At 44.2% G+C, this 20,536-nt stretch overlaps 2 protein-coding genes across 4 annotated transcripts in view; both read left to right on the top strand.

Annotated features, from left to right (window-relative positions):
• Window positions 1-1,337: 1,337 nt before the first annotated feature.
• On the top strand, window positions 1,338-16,922 carry mpz (myelin protein zero). 2 transcript variants are annotated; one of them, XM_044367106.1, is made up of 6 exons: window positions 1,338-1,444; window positions 3,013-3,179; window positions 6,960-7,173; window positions 8,032-8,161; window positions 8,670-8,712; window positions 13,516-16,922. In XM_044367106.1, exons 1-6 carry the CDS (start codon window positions 1,399-1,401, stop codon window positions 13,600-13,602), a joined length of 687 nt encoding a protein of 228 aa, XP_044223041.1. In that variant the 5' UTR covers window positions 1,338-1,398; the 3' UTR covers window positions 13,603-16,922. The 2 variants fall into 2 exon arrangements, with proteins under 2 accessions (XP_044223041.1, XP_044223042.1); XM_044367107.1 differs by having other exon boundaries at window positions 13,172-13,614.
• Window positions 16,923-20,037: 3,115 nt separating this feature from the next.
• Window positions 20,038-20,536, top strand: part of atp1a2a (ATPase Na+/K+ transporting subunit alpha 2a) — a 38,927-nt gene continuing 38,428 nt past the window's right edge. For both annotated transcript variants that reach the window (XM_044367105.1, XM_044367104.1), the window contains exon 1: window positions 20,038-20,139. In XM_044367105.1, coding sequence (XP_044223040.1) covers window positions 20,128-20,139 — 12 coding nt within the window. In that variant the 5' untranslated portion in view covers window positions 20,038-20,127. The remainder of the gene's footprint in view (window positions 20,140-20,536) is intronic.

Raw genomic sequence — 20,536 nt, 5'->3', positions numbered from 1 at the left:
CATGTATTCACTACTACTATGCCAGCGGCTAAATGAATGCATATTTATGACGTGTGACAAAATGATGGAATGAGGCCTCCAGAAATGAGGCTTTGCAGAAATTCCACTCCAGCGTGTCCACTCCGTTCACACCGCTGCGTCTTTTTCTCATTTTCTCCCCCTGTCTGCTTCTCTATCTGCCGTTGTCTTGCTCTGGAGTCTGTGCATCTTCTCGCCCTGTCCTCATATCAACTCATCTATATATAGCAGGTCTCTCCCCACTCTGTCGCTGTCTGTGTTACTGGAAAAGCGAGGAGTGGGCGCTGCGCGGTGAATACACAGCTTTGTCCGGGGCCAGCGGCAGAAAACCGAGGCCCGGGAGAAAGAAAGGGGAGAGGCCGGAGAGGAAGAAAGCGCCATTGACAGACGGGTAGTCAGCCCCTGTCCCCCTCTCTCTCCATTGTCTCCCAAGTGCTAGACGTCAGCAAACGACAGGAATCTGGAGAGAGGGAGGACAGAGAGAAAAAGAGAGGGAAGAGTCAGGGCTTTGTTCGGACTGCTGGCTTCAGACCCGGTGAAAGTGCAGGGAGAGGGGATGGAGGGATGGAGGAGAGAGCACTGGGTTGACCTCGCTGCAGGATCCCCTTCGACCCCCCCCCCCCCCCCCCCCCCCTCCTTCCGTGACCCCTCACTGTAAACACAGAACGGGCTCTCGCACCTCCCACCAATACCCCCCATGTAATATTTATATATGAACAGTGATCACATACAGAGCGGCTGCAGATGGTCATGATTCCTGTCACACACACCCTCGCTTGCACCTACATGATAAGCGTTGATTAGCATTCGCTCTCAACTCAATCACATCACAGTGAGGGTGTAATCTAATACATTACATTCATCATGGCGTAATGCTGCACAGAATTTGCAAAATTCTCCCCAAGTCGCCCATTGTTTTCCCCCAATTAATCCACCAGCTACTGTTACGGCTACGGCGCAGGTGCCTCTCGAATGTTTTTTTTTTTTCCCCTCCACTTTGAAAGTTAATGTGTGTAATTTGTTTCAATGAGGGAACGAAATGGAGAGAAATGGCAGGAGGAGTGAGTGAGGGTGGGTGGGGGGGGGATGGAGGGGGGGGGGGGAGTGGTGGTGCGGAGAGGAGGAATGGGCCGGGCCGGGCCTGGGTGAGGGGTGTGGTTGGGTATAAACCAGGGGACAGTGGGTTTTCTGTTGTTGTCCCGTTTTGAAGCCCTCTGTCCCGGCATCCCGCACCCCTCCACTCCACTTCTTTCTTTCTCTCTCTCTCTCTCTCTCCTCCTTTCCACTCACACTCCTTCTAGAGTGGGACTCCTTCCTCGACAAGACTCCTGTCAGGTCTGCGGCATCAGTCTTTTGGGAGCTCCGTAGAAGCCAGAAACCATGCTGACGTTTTTGGCGCTGGCGTCGGTCGTCCTCCTGGGAATAGGTAAAAAAAAAAAAAAAAAAAAGAAAAAGAAGAAGAAGAAATCTTTGAACTTTATTAAGTTTTATTTAAGTTAAAGAGAGAAAGCTCAAGCTGGATTCTTGTCTGTTGATAGTGAAAATGTAGAAATTATCTTTCTACAGATGTGGGGTTAAAGGTTAAATGTAGATATTTTTTTCTGCAGCGCTTATCTGAAAACTGATGGACTTGATAATAAAAAGGGTCAATAGGCTTAGTGATGAATTAATTGATCTTTCACTGAAAAGTAATGCCTCTCTCTGCACTGGCTTAACACCAAACTAAAGCACTTTAATTGATATCTTGGTATTTGCTGTATTGGTTTAATTAAAAAAAAGGCCATTAGGGCGCCTGCAGAGCATGTAGTTCATCTTCAGGTGCTTCATTGTAAATAGCACAGCACTCTCTCCATCTGTGATCCTCTCATAAAGCAGGTGTCTCTTTAGTTTGCAAAGTTAAAGAGCGCTAATGTTATGACTCTTCAACCGAGGGCTGGCAGAGCTTTTTTTTTTTTTTTTTTGCTCCGTAGCAGACGTCTTTCTCTACTCCCTTCTTGTCAGATATTTTCAGAATTTTAATTAAAGATGTCAAGTGTGATTTCATTGACGAGCTTTGTGTTGGCTGGCCGCACTAAAGTTGATCGTTCAAGGGTGCTCACGGTGAAATGCTGTGAACTTTATTCCCCCGGGTGTTAAAAGAGGCAGAACGCTTGAGGGGGGGGGCATTAGAAGTTAATGTAGCTGTGAGAATAGTGTGACTAGTGGTGGCTCGTTCACTCGTTTTAAACTAAACAGAACAATTTAAAAGTTATGCTGTTTCAGTTAGGGGTGTGCAGCTCCCGGAGGGGCTTTGGTGGTTGTTTGAGATACTGAATGCATTTTTTTTTTTTTTTTTAGGGAAGTAAAATATTGATTTTGCAGCCAAAACCAAATTAACATTGATCATTAAATATTATTCGAGCATAAACAGCGCAGCCAAGATAATCCATATTAATTGGGAAAATGATGTTCCCCTTTGACTTTTCGAAAACTAGCAACAATATTCCAGTTATAATCCATTTATTTACTGAGTGCATGTCTGAATCAATAGTGGATCTGACACAAATACGTGTGCAGTTTAGTTGTGAGTGTCTGGATGCATATGCAAGTGTTTGGGATGTATTTTATAGATTTGAGGAAGGAAATGAATAATTTGACATGTGAGCACTGCTTAGTGTCTTGTGAGTACATCAGGGCGAAGTGATTTAGGGGGGGGGGGGAAAGTCTATGCAGATCAAAAGTGTAACAAAATAAGGATAAATGTCAATGAGAACGCTGCAAAAAGTTTCTCATGTTTGCATAATTTTGTTTTTGTGTCCACGAACTTGTTCTCTAATACTTACAGGTTGCAATTCTGCTGATTTTCTGTAGTAAGAGGTGGTCAAATTGTGCAGTAAAGGCCACATTAACTTTTAAACTAAAATCATGTTAAACTTCTCAAATATTTTAATCTCTTTGTAGCATAGATGGGTGTTTTTTTATTTGTGAATTAACCATATCATCTGTGGCTCCCAGTGCCCGAGCAGTCCCAGGCCATAGTGATTTACACCGGCTGGGAACGCCATGCCTTGGTGGGCTCCGACATCCGACTCTCCTGTTCTTTCTTCTCTTGGCGCTGGACCTCAGAGGACGTCACCTTCTCCTGGACATACAGGCCCGATGGCTCCCGGGACAGCATCTCTGTAAGATACACACACACATTACACATGATTAAGGGTGACATATGTAGAAGTTTGATACTGTAAATCACAAAAAAATTGAAAATTAGTCACACGTACACATTAAACCTGCACTTGAAAAGAGTGCGGCTGCATCAGAGGAGCATCCCCTTCCTCTTTTCTCCTCATTGGCCTAAATGTAATTCTGATGTTGTGCGTTCCTACTTGAAGTTGACCTTTTTCACATGCAAGAAGCTACAAAGAACTTCTTAAAAAGGAAACACAAAGACGTCTTTTGCAGCGACAGAAATGTAGCCTCGCCAACAATAGCTACGTCTGCTGCGAAAAAGACTTGTTTTCAAACAGGGGTTTGTTTTCATCATCTCAGCCTCTACCAGACACAAAGAGGAACAAAAATCAAGCCAAATTCATAAATGTCATGTAATTTGTAGAGCACGCTCAGAGAGCAGGATGCATGCAAATAAACAAAAAGGAATCCTGGTTTAATCTGACAAATCCAGCGCTGTGTGAATATCAAAAAAAAAGGCACACGAAACAATACTCAATTTATTTTAACACACAGGTACAGTGTGCATGTATTAACTTAGAACAGGAAATAACAAGCGCACAGAAACTTTCTCTCCTAATCTTCACCCTCTTCTCCCTGCCTCACCTGCATCCTGCTCTTTAATTTCGCTCTCCCTGCCGTTATCCTCCTCCCATCTCTCTAATCTCTCTATCTCCCCGTCCTGACTGCGCCTCCCTCTGTCCACCTCCCTTAATCTCCTCCTCTCCAGCCCTGCCTTTTTTTTTGTCCCACCCCTCCTCTCTCATTATCTCCTCCCCTCACCTCATCCGCCTTCATCCGTCTCCCGCAGTGTACTTTGAAAGTTGTTTTCCCTGCTCTTTTTTTTTTTTTTTTTTTTTTTTTTCACCTTATCTTCTGTCGCTCATTTCTTTACCTGCCTGGATAGATTTACAGTTTCATACATCTTTTCTGTTTTCACGGTGCATTTGTCCTTTTGAAATGTCGTATTTGATATCTGACATGTTTGTATCACGTGAAAGGCGGCGTGTAATTCATGGGGACCGGCTTATGTGTCTCACAGGCTTTAAATTTAAACTGATAGTTTATCAAAATTTCAACCAAATTTGACCTTGTGGAACCAGGAGCATCACCACTTAACCCCCCTTACTTCAGTTGTACCTCACAGCCCATTGAAGGTTTCTCCCAAATCAATTCAATTCAATTCAATTTTATTTATATAGCACCAAATCACAACAAAAGTCATCAAAGTCAAAGTCAATTAACAGCTCCTTTAAAAATTCTTCAAAGACTGAGTTTAAAACGTGATGTTCTGGCTGTAGTCTTTTTTGTAATACCACACTCTAAGAGATACTGTACATGGATAAACAAGTTTCTCTACAAAAACCTTTTTTTTCCCCCTTAGAATAAAATTCTAAAATATCGAATTAAGTCTAAACACAAGAAACCCCACAAGACCGTAAACTAAAACAGTCTGAAATTGGCACAATTTTGACTTCAAGTAAATCAAATAACAATGTGTATAATTCAGAGGTGTCGCTTGTTGTGATGAACCCACAGAGATCTATCAGCGACTCTGCAGCTCCCTTCGGCTTTACAGAGCTTCACAGGGATTTTCAGCTCATTGTTTAGCTGTCTGGCTGCAACTTTACTGTTTTGGTTGACTCTCATTGCTCTAAATAGTGTCTTTTACAGCCGCTGCAGGCAGCTGTTTTCAGAGAAAAAGCTCTAAAAACCCCTTCTGTACACTAACTGCTCAGCAGCACCAAACGGAAAACAAACACAGGGGCTAGCTGATGAACCTAGTGGAGCATTTAAAGGCTAAAGAGCTAGATATTTCCCTCAGGAGTTGATAGAGATCAAAAACAGAGTGAATATTGGACTTAAATTCACCAGGTGGACAGAAACATGACTCCAAATGAATGTTAATGTTGTTCTGCAACTGTTGGAGGTGGAATAAGCAACTGTTTGCTAAAAAGTTTAACATCGACTTAAAAGGCTCACAACTTGTTTCTGTTGCCCGCAAGTGGTCAAAATGTTTGATTTAAATCTACTATTCTAATCAATATAACACAACGACATGTGTGTGAAAGGGTTCACTCGTAGTGACAAAATATCACCCGACTCTGCAGCTCCCCTCAGCTCTAGGGAGCATTTTAGCGCCTTTCAGCTTTTTGTTTTGACAACAGAAAAAAGTGACTAGCTGGTGAACAGATTCAGCAGCTAAAGAATGAATAAGGTCCCTCAGGAGACTGGAGCTGAAAGCCTTCAAGTCGCCAGGTGTAAATTAGCAACTGTTTGCTGACTGTTTCCCACACACACAGGTGTTCACAGCTTGGTTCTGCTGCCCCCAGTTGCCCAAAAAAACATCATTTATTACAGATTTAAATGAGGAACAGTCTGATTTAAGAGTAAGTAAACAAGATTATGAACATCACCAGACATTTAATTTCAGTTTTTGGTACTTCACAGTTTTGAATACTCTTGCAAAGTCATGGTGTTATGGACACATTTTGGCAGCTACCAAAAAGAACTGAGTTTTGACACACAGCTCTACTTATTGGTGCAGTTTATGAACTAATCTGCTATATTATATAAGGAAGCAATAATCTGTGGAAAAACCATAAAGGTTGAGTCAGTGATTCTGGAGAAAGATTGTTGATATTTGAACGAAACACCCAAACAAATACACCCCTCCCTTCGTGCTCCTTCGGAAGCTCCACCCCCCCAAATTCATGGACGTGCATTGCCAAGACAACAACCATAACAACTGGGCTAGCTGACCAAAGAGAAATACGACAGAATCTAGAGCGATTCGTCAGCTGTAGAGTCACTTCTGTTCCTGTCACACATCATCACCAGTTCATGTGACCATAACCGTCCATCCACACTCTCCGCCTCTCTGCGGTCTCCCCACTTCTCACTCGACCTGCGTTCAGCGTCTCTGTCCACGTCTGTCAGCTGCAGCTCCTGGGGAGCTGAGAGGATAAACTGCCTTCACCAGGCTGACTGACAGCAGAAATTTACTGAACCAAAATAGTTTGCATGGATTTCTTCACAGGAGGAAATCAACAATGTTTGTATTTGTTTATTTATTCATCTTATTTCCCTGCCAACCATAGCAACTGAGGCGAATCTGCCTGTAGTGAAACAGGCGAGCTCACAGACAGAGTAGGACCCTTGATCAGTCGATGTAGATACAGTTAATAAGTTCAAAACACACATACAGCGGGATATTTGTGTGAAACACGGCAGAAAAAGACTCGGAACGTGAAAAAATGCAGGTGATCTTCATGACATCACTCACATGTGTCTAGGATTCAGTGTGGATTGATACCTTGAATAAAAGGGAAGTGTATCTCTTCCGTGAGATGCACCAGTGACGGATGGTCAAAAACACTTTCTGTGTGAGTTGGCCAATGCCTCTCTTTGCCTCTCACCATTCAACGGGTGCAGGAGACAAGAGACTGTCATGTCATCACAGACAGTTGCTCTGATGACTTCCTTCTGTCCTGTGCACGATCACAAACGCCCTGTTGCTGATTGGCTGGAATAGTGCTGTGTGGCTCCACCGTTTTTTTTTTTTGTAGCGCACACACAGAACGGACAGCTAGCAAACTGTGAGGAAATATTTGCTGAATTTGACAAAAAGCGTATCGAACAATCTCCAGAATTGCTGACTCCACCTTTTAAATGGAAAACTGTTATTTCTAAAGACAATTGTCATTATGATGTCACCATATCCTCTGTCCTTTCAGATCTTCCACTACACCGGCGGCGCTGCCTACCTCGACAACAAGGGACCATTCAGGGACCGGCTGGAGTTTGTGGGGAACCCAGGTCGCCGTGATGGCTCCATCCTGATCAAGAACCTGGAGTTCAGCGACAACGGCACCTTCACCTGTGACGCCAAGAACCCCCCTGACATAGTGGGACGGCCCTCCAGCGTCCGCCTGCTGGTGTTTGAGAAGGGTGAGATGGGATGGGGTACAATGAGTCCTGTGGGGGGGGGGGGGGGTTCCTCAGGAAAATCAAATTCCCCAGTATGTAAAGTAAAGTGCTTTTATTGTCTTACATCTGTGTCTGCTCATTAGCTTTCCACTGAGCCCATATGGCATATTTTGGTGATTTTATTCTGTCAGCAGCCAACTGTTCTCAATTGTTATTATAATCATCCAAACTCTGAAATTAATCTCAATTTGCACCGTGCATCAGGCAAAAAAGCAAATACCGTGTTCACACTAGTGGTCGCATTGCCTTGTTGGAATTCCTTGCGCCTCCCATTAAATGAAATCAATTACAATTTTATCTCTTTTTTCTATTTGAGATTGCTATCGCTGCCTCCCTTTCACTCCTTTTCTCCCCCTCCCATTTCTCATTTCATTCCTCTTTTCCATCGTCTTGCACTGTCTTATCCCCTCCCCCACCTTCTCCCTCCATTACTCTATCCCTACTCTCACCTTTATCCTACCTTATCTTTTCCTCCCTTCATCTCCTTCTGCCTGTACTGCACTTTTATCTTTCATTCAACCTTTACTTTACCTTCACTTCACATTCCTTTTCTAGTCTCTTTCATCTCTCATTCCCTTTCCTGTTAGATTTGTTCCCTTACTCCCTCCCTCCTCTGAAATCATATTTTCCTTCTACTTCTCTCCTTTCTGTTTCTTCACATATTTCCTTTCTTTTCTTTTTTTTTTTTTTTTTGGCATCCTCTGAACACTCCCAACCTCTCTCTGTCACCTCTTTGCCTTCCTGTTTTTTTATTATTATTATCTACAACACTCTCTTCTACTCTTGTCTACATGCTAACACTCCCTTCCCTTCCCACAGTGCCCATCCAGGCTGGTGTGATCACAGGAGCCATCATCGGGGTGGTGCTGGGCCTGTTGGTGCTCATCGTGGTCATCTACTACCTGATGAGGTTCCTGGTGGCGCGCCGCGTCTTCAGCCTCAGTGTCAGGTCAGTGCCCGGCCTGTGGCCGGCGGCGCTCTGCCACTCGGGTCTGTGCCAGGGACTGGAGCTGAAGCCAGAACCCATCCCTGGCATTGACACCTGCGTGGCCAAGCTGGCATAGCTGCTGTGCCATAGATTGCTTTGGTTACGTGTGCGAGGTTTAGATTTTGAAGTCAGTCAGCGGGAGAGAGACAGATAATGATCTCTCATTTAGATTTAATCTAAAGACAGTACAGTATAGGTCCTAAGCAAGATGATTAAAAGTGGTGAAGTGGAAGTTAAGAGTGGATAATCCATCGGATCATGAAGATGGTGGATCCATCATCTTGCTCATACCTATCCAATCTTATGAGATCTTAACGCATTTAGCACCCGGGGGTTGTGTTGTGAGACAGGGCCTGTAGATTAAGTTGATGTTCTCTTTATGATGGCTGTCAGGCAATGCTGCCCTGTGACCACTGGAGGGAGAGATAGATTCGACATCCTGACATTGTCTTTCTTTTGTCCCCTCCAGCAAACATGGCAAGAAAAAGAAAGAGGGATCACAGCAGAGACAGGCAAGTTCCCTTCTCTCCTTCCTCCCCGATCCCCTCTTCTTCTTCTTCCTCCTCCTCCTCCTCTTCCGCCTCCTTTCCTCACACACACACACTCAATCACACGCACGCACATCCAGTCGACAACATCAAATGCAACAGCTCGGTTTGCTGTCATATTGAGGCGCTGAATAGTAAATTTACGTCCTTTTGAAGAGCTTACAATAGCATTCAGTGTTTGAATATTTGTTGGGCTCAGAAAACGTGGTGTCAGAAGGAATATTCATCTATTCTGTTGCAGCACAGCCACACAATGGCACACATCCAACATGACAGTGCATAACGGCACAGTTTCATAATCACATTCCCCCAATGCCAGTCCAAGCAGCTCTAATATGTCCACACACTTAGCCGGCTCCTCCTCGCAGCAACATATCAACAACAAAATAACATGTCATTCAAACTCTGCCCGGCAAACACTAATAATAGTGTTCAAGCTGTTAAAATTCTAGTGCTGTCTCAGCATTCGTAGTGCTTTTAAAGCCTGTACTGTCCCTCCTCCTCCTCTCTCTCTCTCACTTGTGGTCTTCACCCCCCTCCTTCATTTCCCTCAGGGGGGCCAAACAGTACGGTGAAAGTAAACAGCCACGGGGCAAAAAATCAAACCAGCGTCTGTGAAATGGCCGAGGCCAGGTCACGGCGCTAATGCTGTTGCTGAATTGAATGGGACTGTGATTTGCTCGCAGTGGGGAAATGGACAGGAGCTGCTGATTTAGCTCACTGGGAGTCAAATGAAAATTCACTGGGTCTATTATGGTCCGGGCTGTTATCAGTGCCTTTACGCTGCTGCACGCAAAGGATTTTGGGGTATTTTTTTTTTTTTTTTTCCCCCCTCTGTTCCTCATGGGAGTGTGATAGCCTCAAGTGGTGGATTAATCAGACATTTTGGTGGCTTGTATTCTTTTGTGAATACAAGGCACCGGGGCAAGTTCTGTTTGATTACTTTGTGGTAATGTTTGGGGGGGGGGTGGGGGTTGGATGGTTGCTGGGGTGTGTTGTAATCGACTGTACGCCTCACATGCTGATAATGGAGGGGGGGGAGTCAAGGGATTTGTGTTCAAGGCGTTTTCACTAAATCAAAAATCAGCTTTGAAATGAGAGATACAGGGAGATATCAGAGGTGGGAGATCAAAGGTGTTATTGTGACGGAAAATCATTTAGCCGCAGGTATAAACTAATGTAAAGATGAAGCAATGGGCTCCCGCTGGTGGATAGGAAAGCGCCGTCTTGCGCCCCCCCTCCACCCCCCTCCCGGCTCAAACCTAAGGGGGCGATACCAGCGAGGGCCAACTCTTCCTCCTACCTCAAACAAACGCGCTCATTCTCATCTCCTGGGAGCCTTCCTTCCTCCCTCTGTCTTCTTGTCTTCTTTCTACTGTCGTATGATTGTCAGGTTACTCTTGAGCTGTAGTCAGTTGCTCTCAAGTGCCTGCGGCGGGTGACAGTGCATATATTAATAAATAACTCGCCGCCGAAAGGACACTGAAGTATTTGACAACGTTGTCATTTACAGTTACTCTCCTGCAATTCTTGGCTTGGAAGAAAAATATACAGCGTAAAACAGCTATTCCATCTGCCAACTCCCTTATTTTTCTTTCTTTTTTTTTTTATTTTATCTTTTTTCTCAGAACTGATTCCTCTCTTGTAGCTATGCCACACACACAGTGGGGCTCGTGGGATTTTATAGCGCGCTCATAAGTGGTTGTTTGATCAAATAGCCCTTATTAGGAGGACTCTGCTGACACAACACAATTTTGTATCAGCCTCACCATCTTCGTTACTTTCTGTTTGCTGGGCTTGCACTACAAATCTCCAAAAGACTGCTGGTGAGGGAGAGAACGGGGGGGGCGAGCGAGACAGAGAGACAAAGGAATCCCGTGGTGTGTGCTACTCCCCCTGTAAGGTGGAGTTGTGGGAGAGGAGTTTACCCTGCAGCCACACACACACACATAAGAAAGCTCACAGGATTTGAACACATATACACACACTGTACTGGAATGATAATTGAGTGCACTCGGTATCGATCTGAGCTCACGCACGCACGAACGCACGCACGCACGCACAACCCACCCATTCTTTTTTTTTTCCATCCCCCAATTGCCTCCTCCTCCTCCTCCTCCTCCCCCTCCTCCCCCCACCTCTACTTCACTTCACTACCTTCTTCCCTCACTCTCTCATTCACATTCCTTTTATCCGGTCCCCTGTCTCCCTCCCTTCAGTCGCATCCTCCTCCTCCTCCTCCTCCTCCTCCTCCTCTCCCACCTCTCCTTGCCTTTGACTTCCTCGCTGACCATCAGAAGCATCTATCTGTCTGTAATTCCCCCTCTCTCTCCTTCCCTTTTTACTCCCTCTCTCGCTCTGTTGATCCCTCCTCACCCACCTCCACCACCTCCTCCTCCTCACACTCCCTTTCCAGTCTCTCTCCTCTCCCTCCTCAGGTCTTCTGGGTTCTGATCAGCTTCGATTCTGGACAGAAAATCACTACCCCTCACTCTTCATCCACCTCTCAATCTCCCCTCCTCACCTGTCACCGTCTCTCTTTTTAGTATGCAGCAGGGGACGCAGCCACTTACCTATCCACCTTTCCACCAGTCCCTCCTGTTTTGCCACTGTACCCACATTTCCTTTGAAGTGTGTGCAGCCCCCTGTAACAAGGGTGGTTCTGCATTTCTGCCTAAGCAGGCTAGGGTGCGTTTACAAGGCAGCCCCATCGCTAGCGTGGGAGCTCTGCATTACATTGCAGCACAAACTGAGCCTACCGTGGGATGCGTAATGGTAAACAATACAATGATGTATGGGAGACTGTAAGTATGATCGGAGGTAATGACACCGGATGGTGCTGCACAGTCCAGCTGCATGTTAGCTGCAGCGTTCGCCTCGATCGCTGTCTTATCAGAGTGGGCGCTGCTCTTGCAGAGTGCATAATTAAAGATGATAAATTTTGTAATGCAATCAGTGGGGTATTATTAGTCGAAGCTTCAGTGGGTAGAAGCAGCCTCTAGTGTGCTTTCTACCGCCGCCTAACCTGATGTATTAGAGCAAAAGTATTTTGCTTCTTGTTCACTTTGTCTGCCCTCTGTCACACTTAACAGTGTACTAGCCTGAAGTTTAACCTGTGCGCTATCATTAAAAGTACATAGTGTGGGGAAAATAATTATATATAATTATTTTAAGCTCCATAAGGGAATTATCGTGCACTTATGATACTTTTCAATAGGTTAACTCACAGGTTAATGCACTGGAATACAGCTAATGTAAAGTTAAGTGTTACCTTGACCTTATCTCTCCTCTCTGTCCAGTCCCTTCCTGATGGATTTGTCGTGCTCAAGTGAAGCCTCACTTCCCTTTTCCTCCTTCCTCCTCTTCCTTTTATAGATTTCTTCATAGAGATGTTTATAGACATTGTCCAGACAATGTAAAGAATGAGTGGGAGTGAATGGGTGAATTATATAAGAAGTAGATGGATTAATATTTGAAGCTGGTGTTTTTTTTTCAAATATTATATTGCCAGTCAAACAGGTCCGACCCCGACCGCAGCAAAACTGCCAATAACATCTACAACCATTTCTTTTTTTTTTTTTTTGCACATTAATTATTCATTTTAGTTCAGTTATATGCTTTGTAAACAAATCTTTTGATTTTAAGTTTAAGAGAAAGTTTCCTGGCTCTAGGTAGGGCACTTAAAGAGCAGTGACCCTGAAATAAATGTTATTTTTCTGTGTTAAGTAAGAGTTTTTAATGTACTGTGATAGTTCAAATTATGTTTTAGAGACCCGGTGAGCACGAAATGTGTTGATTCACAGGTCAAACAACATTTACAATAAGTGTTTAAGTTGAAAAATGACTTCAGCTTGGTTGAGAAGTGAAAGTTCTGTATTGAATTTTTGCCCCTTGAGATGCATCATCTCGTTCTCTAGACATTCAATTTAACAAACTATTCCTTCCTGCGGACAATTTATGCACGAAAACACGATAAGGGAAGAAAAATGCCCAAAAAAACAAAATTTAAATAAACTAAAACAATAACAAGAATAATAAAGGGGATAGAAAATAACTTAAATTGAGAGTGACTTGATTTCAAATATGAAAAAGGCTAGCTTTGAATAATTAAAATAAGGGGTGAGGACATGCTGTACCGCCATTGTTTTTACAGCATTTAAATGACTGTATTTCATTGTGTTGCATGTCCTAACTACACTTTGAAATATGGTCTCTGAAATAATGTTTAAGCATCAGTTTAATAAAAACCTAGATGAACTTATTTATTGCTGATTTAATATGTTTCTCTAAAGGCTGGTATACATTGTGTGTATGAGTGTGTGCATTTGATCAATTGTCACTCAGGTGTCACAGGTGTATGGAGCCTGCCTGCCACTGTGTCCCATCCTAACGCATGGTTACCTGTTTTGTCACCCCCTTACAGCTCTGGACACCACCCGCCCTCACTTGCTACCCCCTCCCCTAAAAGGACTCTCTTTCTACTTCCTCACCCCTCTCTATCTCTTCTCCTCCTCCTTAAATGTGTTTTTCTCTCCTCTTCACACAGCTCCACTCGTCCTGCTAACCCCATTTTTCATTCTCTCACCTCTAACATCTCACCCCTCCCTCCCTTCGTCCCTCCCTCCCTCCCAGTCTGCCTTTTCTCTCTCTCTCTCTCTCTTCCTCTCTCCCTCTCTCTCTCTCTTTATCTCCCTCACGCTCCTTTCCTCCTGAAGTGACTCTCCTCCCCTGTTCTCCCCCCGACCCCCTCTCCCTGCTCCCCCACAGGGCCCCGTGCCTCCCGCTGACCCCTCCAAGGTGAAGGCGGCCGCCTCGGAAAAGAAGAAGCAGGAGTCACGCAAGGATAAGAAATAGGATACGGGGAGGGGCTGGGGCGGGCTCACCAGCCGGCTGCTCCAGCCCGTGCGCCAGGCGGTGGCGAAGGCCCAGCCGAAGCAGCAGCAGCGAACCATAGTCAGAAAGACAGAGAGGGTGGGGGGAAGAGGGGGCGAGGGTGCAGATCGGGTGCTGATGACCATCGAGCTGGAGATGACCCGTAAAAACGGGGAGGAGGGGCCTGGCGGTGAGAGAGGGACGGGGAGGTTCAGACCGCTTGACCTCCTCACGTACCTCGCCAACCAGCTCACCTTCAAATAACAATATAGGGAGGCGGGGGGTGGGGGGGGGGGGGGAGGCTGAGAGGGGAGGGTGCCGTGGAGGATAAGCAAGAGGAAACATCAGGAGAGTTAAACCACAAACCTACTTTACATCCACTACAATGCCAACCTGAGTCCTGGAACAAATGACTCATATCATATCTGCTCTTGTCACAGGCTGATGACTGTAGATGCAGTAGGTTTATGGGCTGAGATCTGAGATGTCGTGATAATCTCTTACACCAGCCGGCACCCTGAGTACTTTTGTCAGGTCATAAGATATGCCATTTGAAGCGAGACCCTAAGATGGCTGGGTTTGATAACAAAATCTAAAAAGCTGCTCCCCCAGTTTTTTGCCTTTCTGGTTCTTTTCATTGTGATACTATCCGCCGAAAAAAAAGCTTTCTCCAAGTGCGTCCGATACGCATCACAAATCCCAAGCTATGGGGACAAGCCAATTTGCTTTTTCTTTCGGAGGCGAACGTGTCAAACTCTTAACTTTCTCCCTCACACTGTTCTTCGTTCTTTTTCCCCTTTTTTTCCTATCCCGTTTCTTCCTCTTTCACTGTGAATTTCCTGACTTCCTTGTTAATTCAAATTGCAGAAGTGATTTATATGCTAACTGCTCTATCCTCTTTCTCTTCCTCTCTCACTTCCCTTCCCTCTTTTCTTCCTTTTCTTTCTCCCATAGATAAAGGTCTGACTTCTCCATGACTGCCTCCACTCTTCTAGTCTGCTCCCTCCTTTTCTGCCCAGCCTGATGCAACCCCCATTATTTCCCATTATCTCTACTCTTTCAAGACAGCACTGGCTGTAAGAATAGTCCTACTATATCAGTGGCAACGGTATCAAATAATTTTTTTACAATGCCTCATCGGAGACCCTGTATGCATTCATTGGGCAAACTGTAAAACTGTTTAAGGCCTAACTTCGCACATAACTTCCTTAAGAGGAAACCCAAAAGACATCCCTCTGTGTTTAGAGTCCCCCGAATCCCCCTTAATGTTTACGATTCAATCACACACTCTGAGCGGAGCTGTGAGTGCACTCTGGACTTCAGATAGAAAAAAAAAAAAAAAAAACGAGAGGCAGAGAGAGAGAGAGAGGAGAGTGATAGTGGGAGAGAAATATGATTCCTGCTCTCTGCCAGCGTAGATAGAGGTTCAAGCCCTCGAGCTCGAGGTGATTCAATCCTCTCACATTTGAGCTAATGGAGGTTGTCGCTGTGTCCCTGCCCTGGCTAAAGGGGGCTATTTCTGGTCCTATAAGAGTGTACAGGCTTACTGTAACAGCTGCACATTTTTCAGCCAACAGGGTAGTGGGGCGGTGGGGGGGGGGAGTGAGAAAAAGAAAGAGAAAGAGGCGAGCAGGACGGGTGGGAAGGGGGGGAGGGTGGGTTTACTGTTTGTGCCTGAGTGCGTGAGACAGTCCACTGTTGACTCGAAGGCCGGCGACTGACAACCTGGAATGACGTCACGGCCCCGGGGGCTGGCGGACGCTCTCAGGAGTCTGGCAAAAGGGCTTACCAGGAAGAGGTGCAGCCTCTGTGCTCTCAGAGTTATTTTAGGTCCAGTTAATCCGCTCGCACGTTTCTCCTTGCCAACCCAGGGCTAATTATTTTAGCGCGTGCTGGTAACGAGATATCTCTCTCCACATCTCTCTCTCTCTCTCTCTCTCTCTCTCTGTCTCTCTCTCCCTCCCTCGCTGCCGCCTCTGCTGTCTTCACTCCTCTATACACTTTTCATCTCTGCTCCCATCTTGGGATTCATCTCTTCGCTCCAAACCCCGTTTCATTCTCTCTGTCCTTACGTCTTTGGCTTCCATTATCTCTTCCTCTTCCTGTCGTCTAGTGACTCTGCACTGCATTATTCCCCCACAGAAAAGGCCTATACACAATCCACTCCAGTTCTTAAGCCTCTCCTTATCTGACTGCCAGGCCTACAGCTCAATGCTCTGCTCCTCTCTCTTCTGTCCTTCCTCCTATTCCTCGTCCTCCTCATTCTCTTTTTCATACCCGGTGACGGACATCTCTCTCCCCTTCCTCCGTCTTCCTTGCCCAACGATCGACGAAAGACCATTCGCTTGCCCTTCAAATGCCCCCTGCCCCCCCCCCCAAAGGCATGTCCCCTGCCGGCCCGCTCTCCTTCCTCCGACCCCTTACTGTCTTTTTTCTGCTGGTTCGACTGCCAAAACGCTCTCCTCTGCCCCCTCCTGGCAAAGGAAGTAAACACATGGGCAGAAATCGGCCTTTAGTTCTCACTGAAGACGCCAAACAGAAACTTATAATCTAGCTAGCTCTCTTCCGGTCACAAATACGACGCGTGTTTTATGTATATGTGTGTCTATTTAAAGAGTGTTAAAAATGAGATTTGATATAAAGCAAAAAAAAAAAACCAATGGTATGTCACCCTAAGTAAAGCAAAATAATGTTTTCTGAGACATTTTTTACATGTGTACAAGAAAACACATGGAGAACATGTTTATCAAAGCAGGGAAGGAATGTAATTATATTCGATGGAATATGCCATTATATTTCTGACCTTGTGTATTATGGAAGGTACTGTGTGGCTGTTTCTTTGGTGCACGTTTTATTCCGAGATGAAGGGAAATCGAGGTTGTCGTGTGGTGACAGAGAGAGGATGAGGGGTGGATAAGAGTTCGGTTAGCCTCAGATTCAGCGCGATGTGGCAGGGGAGAAAAAAAAAGGGGAGGAAGGTGCTTGCTGTGGGAGAAAGCCTTGGAGAAAGAGACTTATCTGGTGTGTTAAGCCAAGCCAAAAATCCATATGTATCACTACAGATAGACCTGCTCTTCCCCCAGAGCTTTCTTTTAAAGGTGCTCCTTCCCCAACCCTGAGCCAAAGATGGATTGCGATCTGCGTGCTTGATATGCAGGGTGGATGGTGTAGACTTGAATGTTCCTTTAAAATTCATAACGGGAATGGAGGTGCTAAAAATCCACATCTTTATAACTGGAGATCTGTTTGACTAGTCGCTGTTTTAACTATCCAGTCAAATGGATTAGTGGGAATGTTTTCTTCTTTTTCAGCAAAAAGCCACACAGACACCTGACATAAAACAAACAGCATTAAAATGCCTTTTAAAAATGTTTTGTTTGTATGTATTATGAACTGTATTAGTCATAGTTGCAAAATAACATTCCTTTATTTGAAATGACTGGAGCTTCTTACATTTTTTTACATTTATTTTAATGCTTGTGATAATTCCATAGCACTAACAACTTTTGATGACTCTGTATAATATGTTGTAAAGAGAACGTAAATAAAAAATTAAAGCCCCAAGCGCAGCTGTTGTCAAAAGAAGACAAAGTAAACCCAGATGAAAATGTCTATGGTCTTCCTTCTTTCTCTTCCAAGTCCAAAGTATTGTGTTAATCTGTCATAAATGTCTCTGCCAGTACATACTTTCATGAACTTTTCAAAAGAAGAGAGTCCTTCCAAAATGAGATATCCACCATTTGAATACTGGAATCCTCTGATGATGGCATGAAAGTAAAACTCATTATTTCTTTATTAGCCATCCAAAGATATGCATACAAATTAAGAACATTTCAGAGGACGTAATCTGCAGGTTTTAAACGCTGAACAATGATCACCAAGTGATTTCTCTTTTGAGTACAAAAGGAATTTGATTATGGAATTAAACTTTGAAACTCCTCTGATCCATGGAGGCAGGTGATGAGTAAAATGATTTCACCTCTTCATGCCCGATGTTACCCAACTACCAAAAGGTAAAGGAAATGAACCGAAAATAAATGATCAGTGACCATTTACAACCTTTTCACATTTTACAGGGTGACAAAATGAGGTATATTTTTCAGAGAGACTTAATTTTTTCTGATTTAACGTGCAGGTCGGGTTCAGTGATCACACATGACCTTTTCAGAGATGTCCTGCTTCATATTCAGTTACACACACCATACAGCCACAGTCTTAAAGTGATGCCCACTGACCTGCTCAGCAGCACCTCCTGAATACCTGGCTGGAGGAGGTGAAGCAGAGAACTTTCTGTCAGTGTTTTTTGTTTTTTTTATATATATATACCACCACTAGGAGTTTCCAAAGTTAGAAATGTTCTAATCCTACATATAGGGGCTTTACAGTTGATGCCATTTTTTTTAATGGTATAAAATTTCCTACTTTTCAAGGAATAGTTTTACATTTTAGAAGATACACCTGTTCACTTTCTTGCCGAGAGGGAGATGAGACGATCAATACCGCTCATATATGTTCATTAAATATCGAGCTAGAGCCCGGAGGTGATTAGCTTAGCTTAGTTTAGCATAAAGACTGAAAGCAGGGGGAACCAGCTAGCCTGGCTCAAAGTTCAAAAATACGCCTACCATCAACTCTAAAGCTCACTAGTTAATATGCATCATGTTCGCTTAATCTGTCAGTTACACAAACAAATGTAAAAACAACAATTGTGGTTTTAGAAGGATACTTTGGGGGTGAAGCTTTCTTGATGAACAACAGTGTCTTTGCCTGTTTTCTGGAAAGTTGCTGCAAGACTCAGTGAAGTAGTGAAATGTTTTTACTCTTTCTGCTTGTCTATGGTTTAAACAAACAAGATTTAACATGTTAATTAGTGAGTTTTAGAAGTCTTGGTGAGTGTATTTTTGAACTTTGGAAAGAGTCAGGCTAGCTGTTTCCCACTGCCTCCAGTCTTTAAGCTAAGCTAAGCTAAGCTAATCACCTCCCTGCTCCAGCTCCTTAACACAAGAGGGCGTCAATGTTCTCTACTCTCAGCAGGAAAGCAAATAAATATACTTTCTAAAACTATTCCTCTAAATTATTTTAATGGTTAAGTTTTTGTCATGGTTGATAACCACTGGATGGCATCATAGTAAGAAATATTGAAATCCTATGTAGGGACTTACAGTATAAGAAACTTTTGCTGAGCACCAGCTGCTGTGGCAGTTACAGAATGACAAACTGAATTTCCCTTCACTTTCCAAGAGTCTTTTGAGTCAATTGCTTTAAAGTAGCAGAAGAAATAGAGAAGAGTCATGGAGTCCAAACTGATGCTAATCTAAGGTTAGCAAACATAAGCCACCATAAGAGTGTATTGAACTGAGTAAGGGTACGTTTTATTGCTTATTTATTCAATTTTTCTTTTTTTAAGAGGAGGATTATATACTTTAATAAGCTACACAGTCTTGCTTTAAGTTAGAGTCAAGAGTAGTAGCTTGAATGTTAGCTTTTTCCTACCTCTTGACCCATTGAGGTTTAAACTGACCTGTTTGATTACCTCTCTGACTCATACTATTGACTAAAATTTGAATTTGTACATTAATGTCAAGAATCTTTTGAGTTTACAATGCTTGAAAAGAAGAACAAATTTGAAAGAAGAAGCCTTGAGCAGGAGCTCAGTACAGGGGCACATACATGGAAATATGCAGCTCATACAGGCTTAGTAGCTCTACAATGTAGGAAGGAGCCAAACTTTAAATCAACAACTAATTGGCAACTAGAGAGAAGTTCTTTGGTATTTATCACAGGATCGTTTGCTGCATCTGTTGTGTGGGCACAGTGGCGATAACCCGCCGTATGTTCCAAATATGTTGGACCTTAAGCTAATTGCAGCCTTGTATTGACTTCAAGTCACTTTGAATTCAGGCAGACGACAAACATTAAAATGATGTTAATAGTTCATCTTAGAAGATCAATCAACAAATGAGGAAAACAATATGTCGCAGGACTTATTCAGCATGGTCTGTGCTCAGAATCCAAACAGCAAAATACTCCATTTCCTTTTCATTCTAAAAAATTTCAGGGCCAATAACGGTCCCCCACTGTCACTTTTATTATAAACACATTATGTTAAGTGGAGTCCAAGGTTTCATTTGTTGTGCTGACAGTAGTGATTGATGGGCTGTATGTGTTGTGAGAAGGGGCGGGGGGCATATTGAGCAGGTGCAGGTACACACACAGAAACTCCTCTGTGACTGTTGTGTGGTGGTAGAAGGGGGGGGGGGGGGGGGGGGTGTCTGGTTGGTGTGGAGTAAAGGGGCGAAGTGATTGGGGAGGGCGGGGGGGGGTGTATGTCTCAGGTTACCCTGAGAGGAGGGAAGGAATGGGATGTTTGGTGTGGGGGTGCCAGGCCCAAAAAAAGCCACCAGTGTTTCTTCCACACGTGGAGGGGGGGGCGGGAGGTCTCAGCTGTGGCGGGGCCCCTGAGCGCTGTCCTTCACATTATAACCTGCCGACGTCTGGACATCCAACATGGGCAGAGGGGTGAGTTCTCTTGATTTTCGAAAAAATTAACAGATAGAGTCTTAGTCAGAGATTGTCTCTTTTCTCTGTGGTCGTTTTTTTTACACTCAAGACTTTGCTTTCTGTCTCAACTGAATGAACATGTGTTTTTACCGCAGCCCTATGTACAGTGACGACATATGGCATGGACATGCATCATGGAAAAATACTGAGTTTGCATCTTGAGGGCTTGATATTTCTAGGCGTCAGAATGCTGCTTTTTTTTTTTTTTTTATACAGTAACATCTCAGGATGATGGGTTTTTTCCTCCATAAGTATTGTTCCCGGCTTGCTGTTTATTTGGGTAATTACGTAATTTAGTTTTTATTCTCTCTATCAGGCCCATTCCATTTAGCTTTATGGGAGGACAGGCTGGTAA

The sequence above is a fragment of the Thunnus albacares genome, chromosome 12 (assembly GCF_914725855.1).
Source record: "Thunnus albacares chromosome 12, fThuAlb1.1, whole genome shotgun sequence".
Lineage (NCBI taxonomy): Eukaryota > Metazoa > Chordata > Actinopteri > Scombriformes > Scombridae > Thunnus > Thunnus albacares.
Note: the sequence above shows the minus strand (reverse complement) of the source record. Positions and strands in the feature narration are given on the sequence as shown.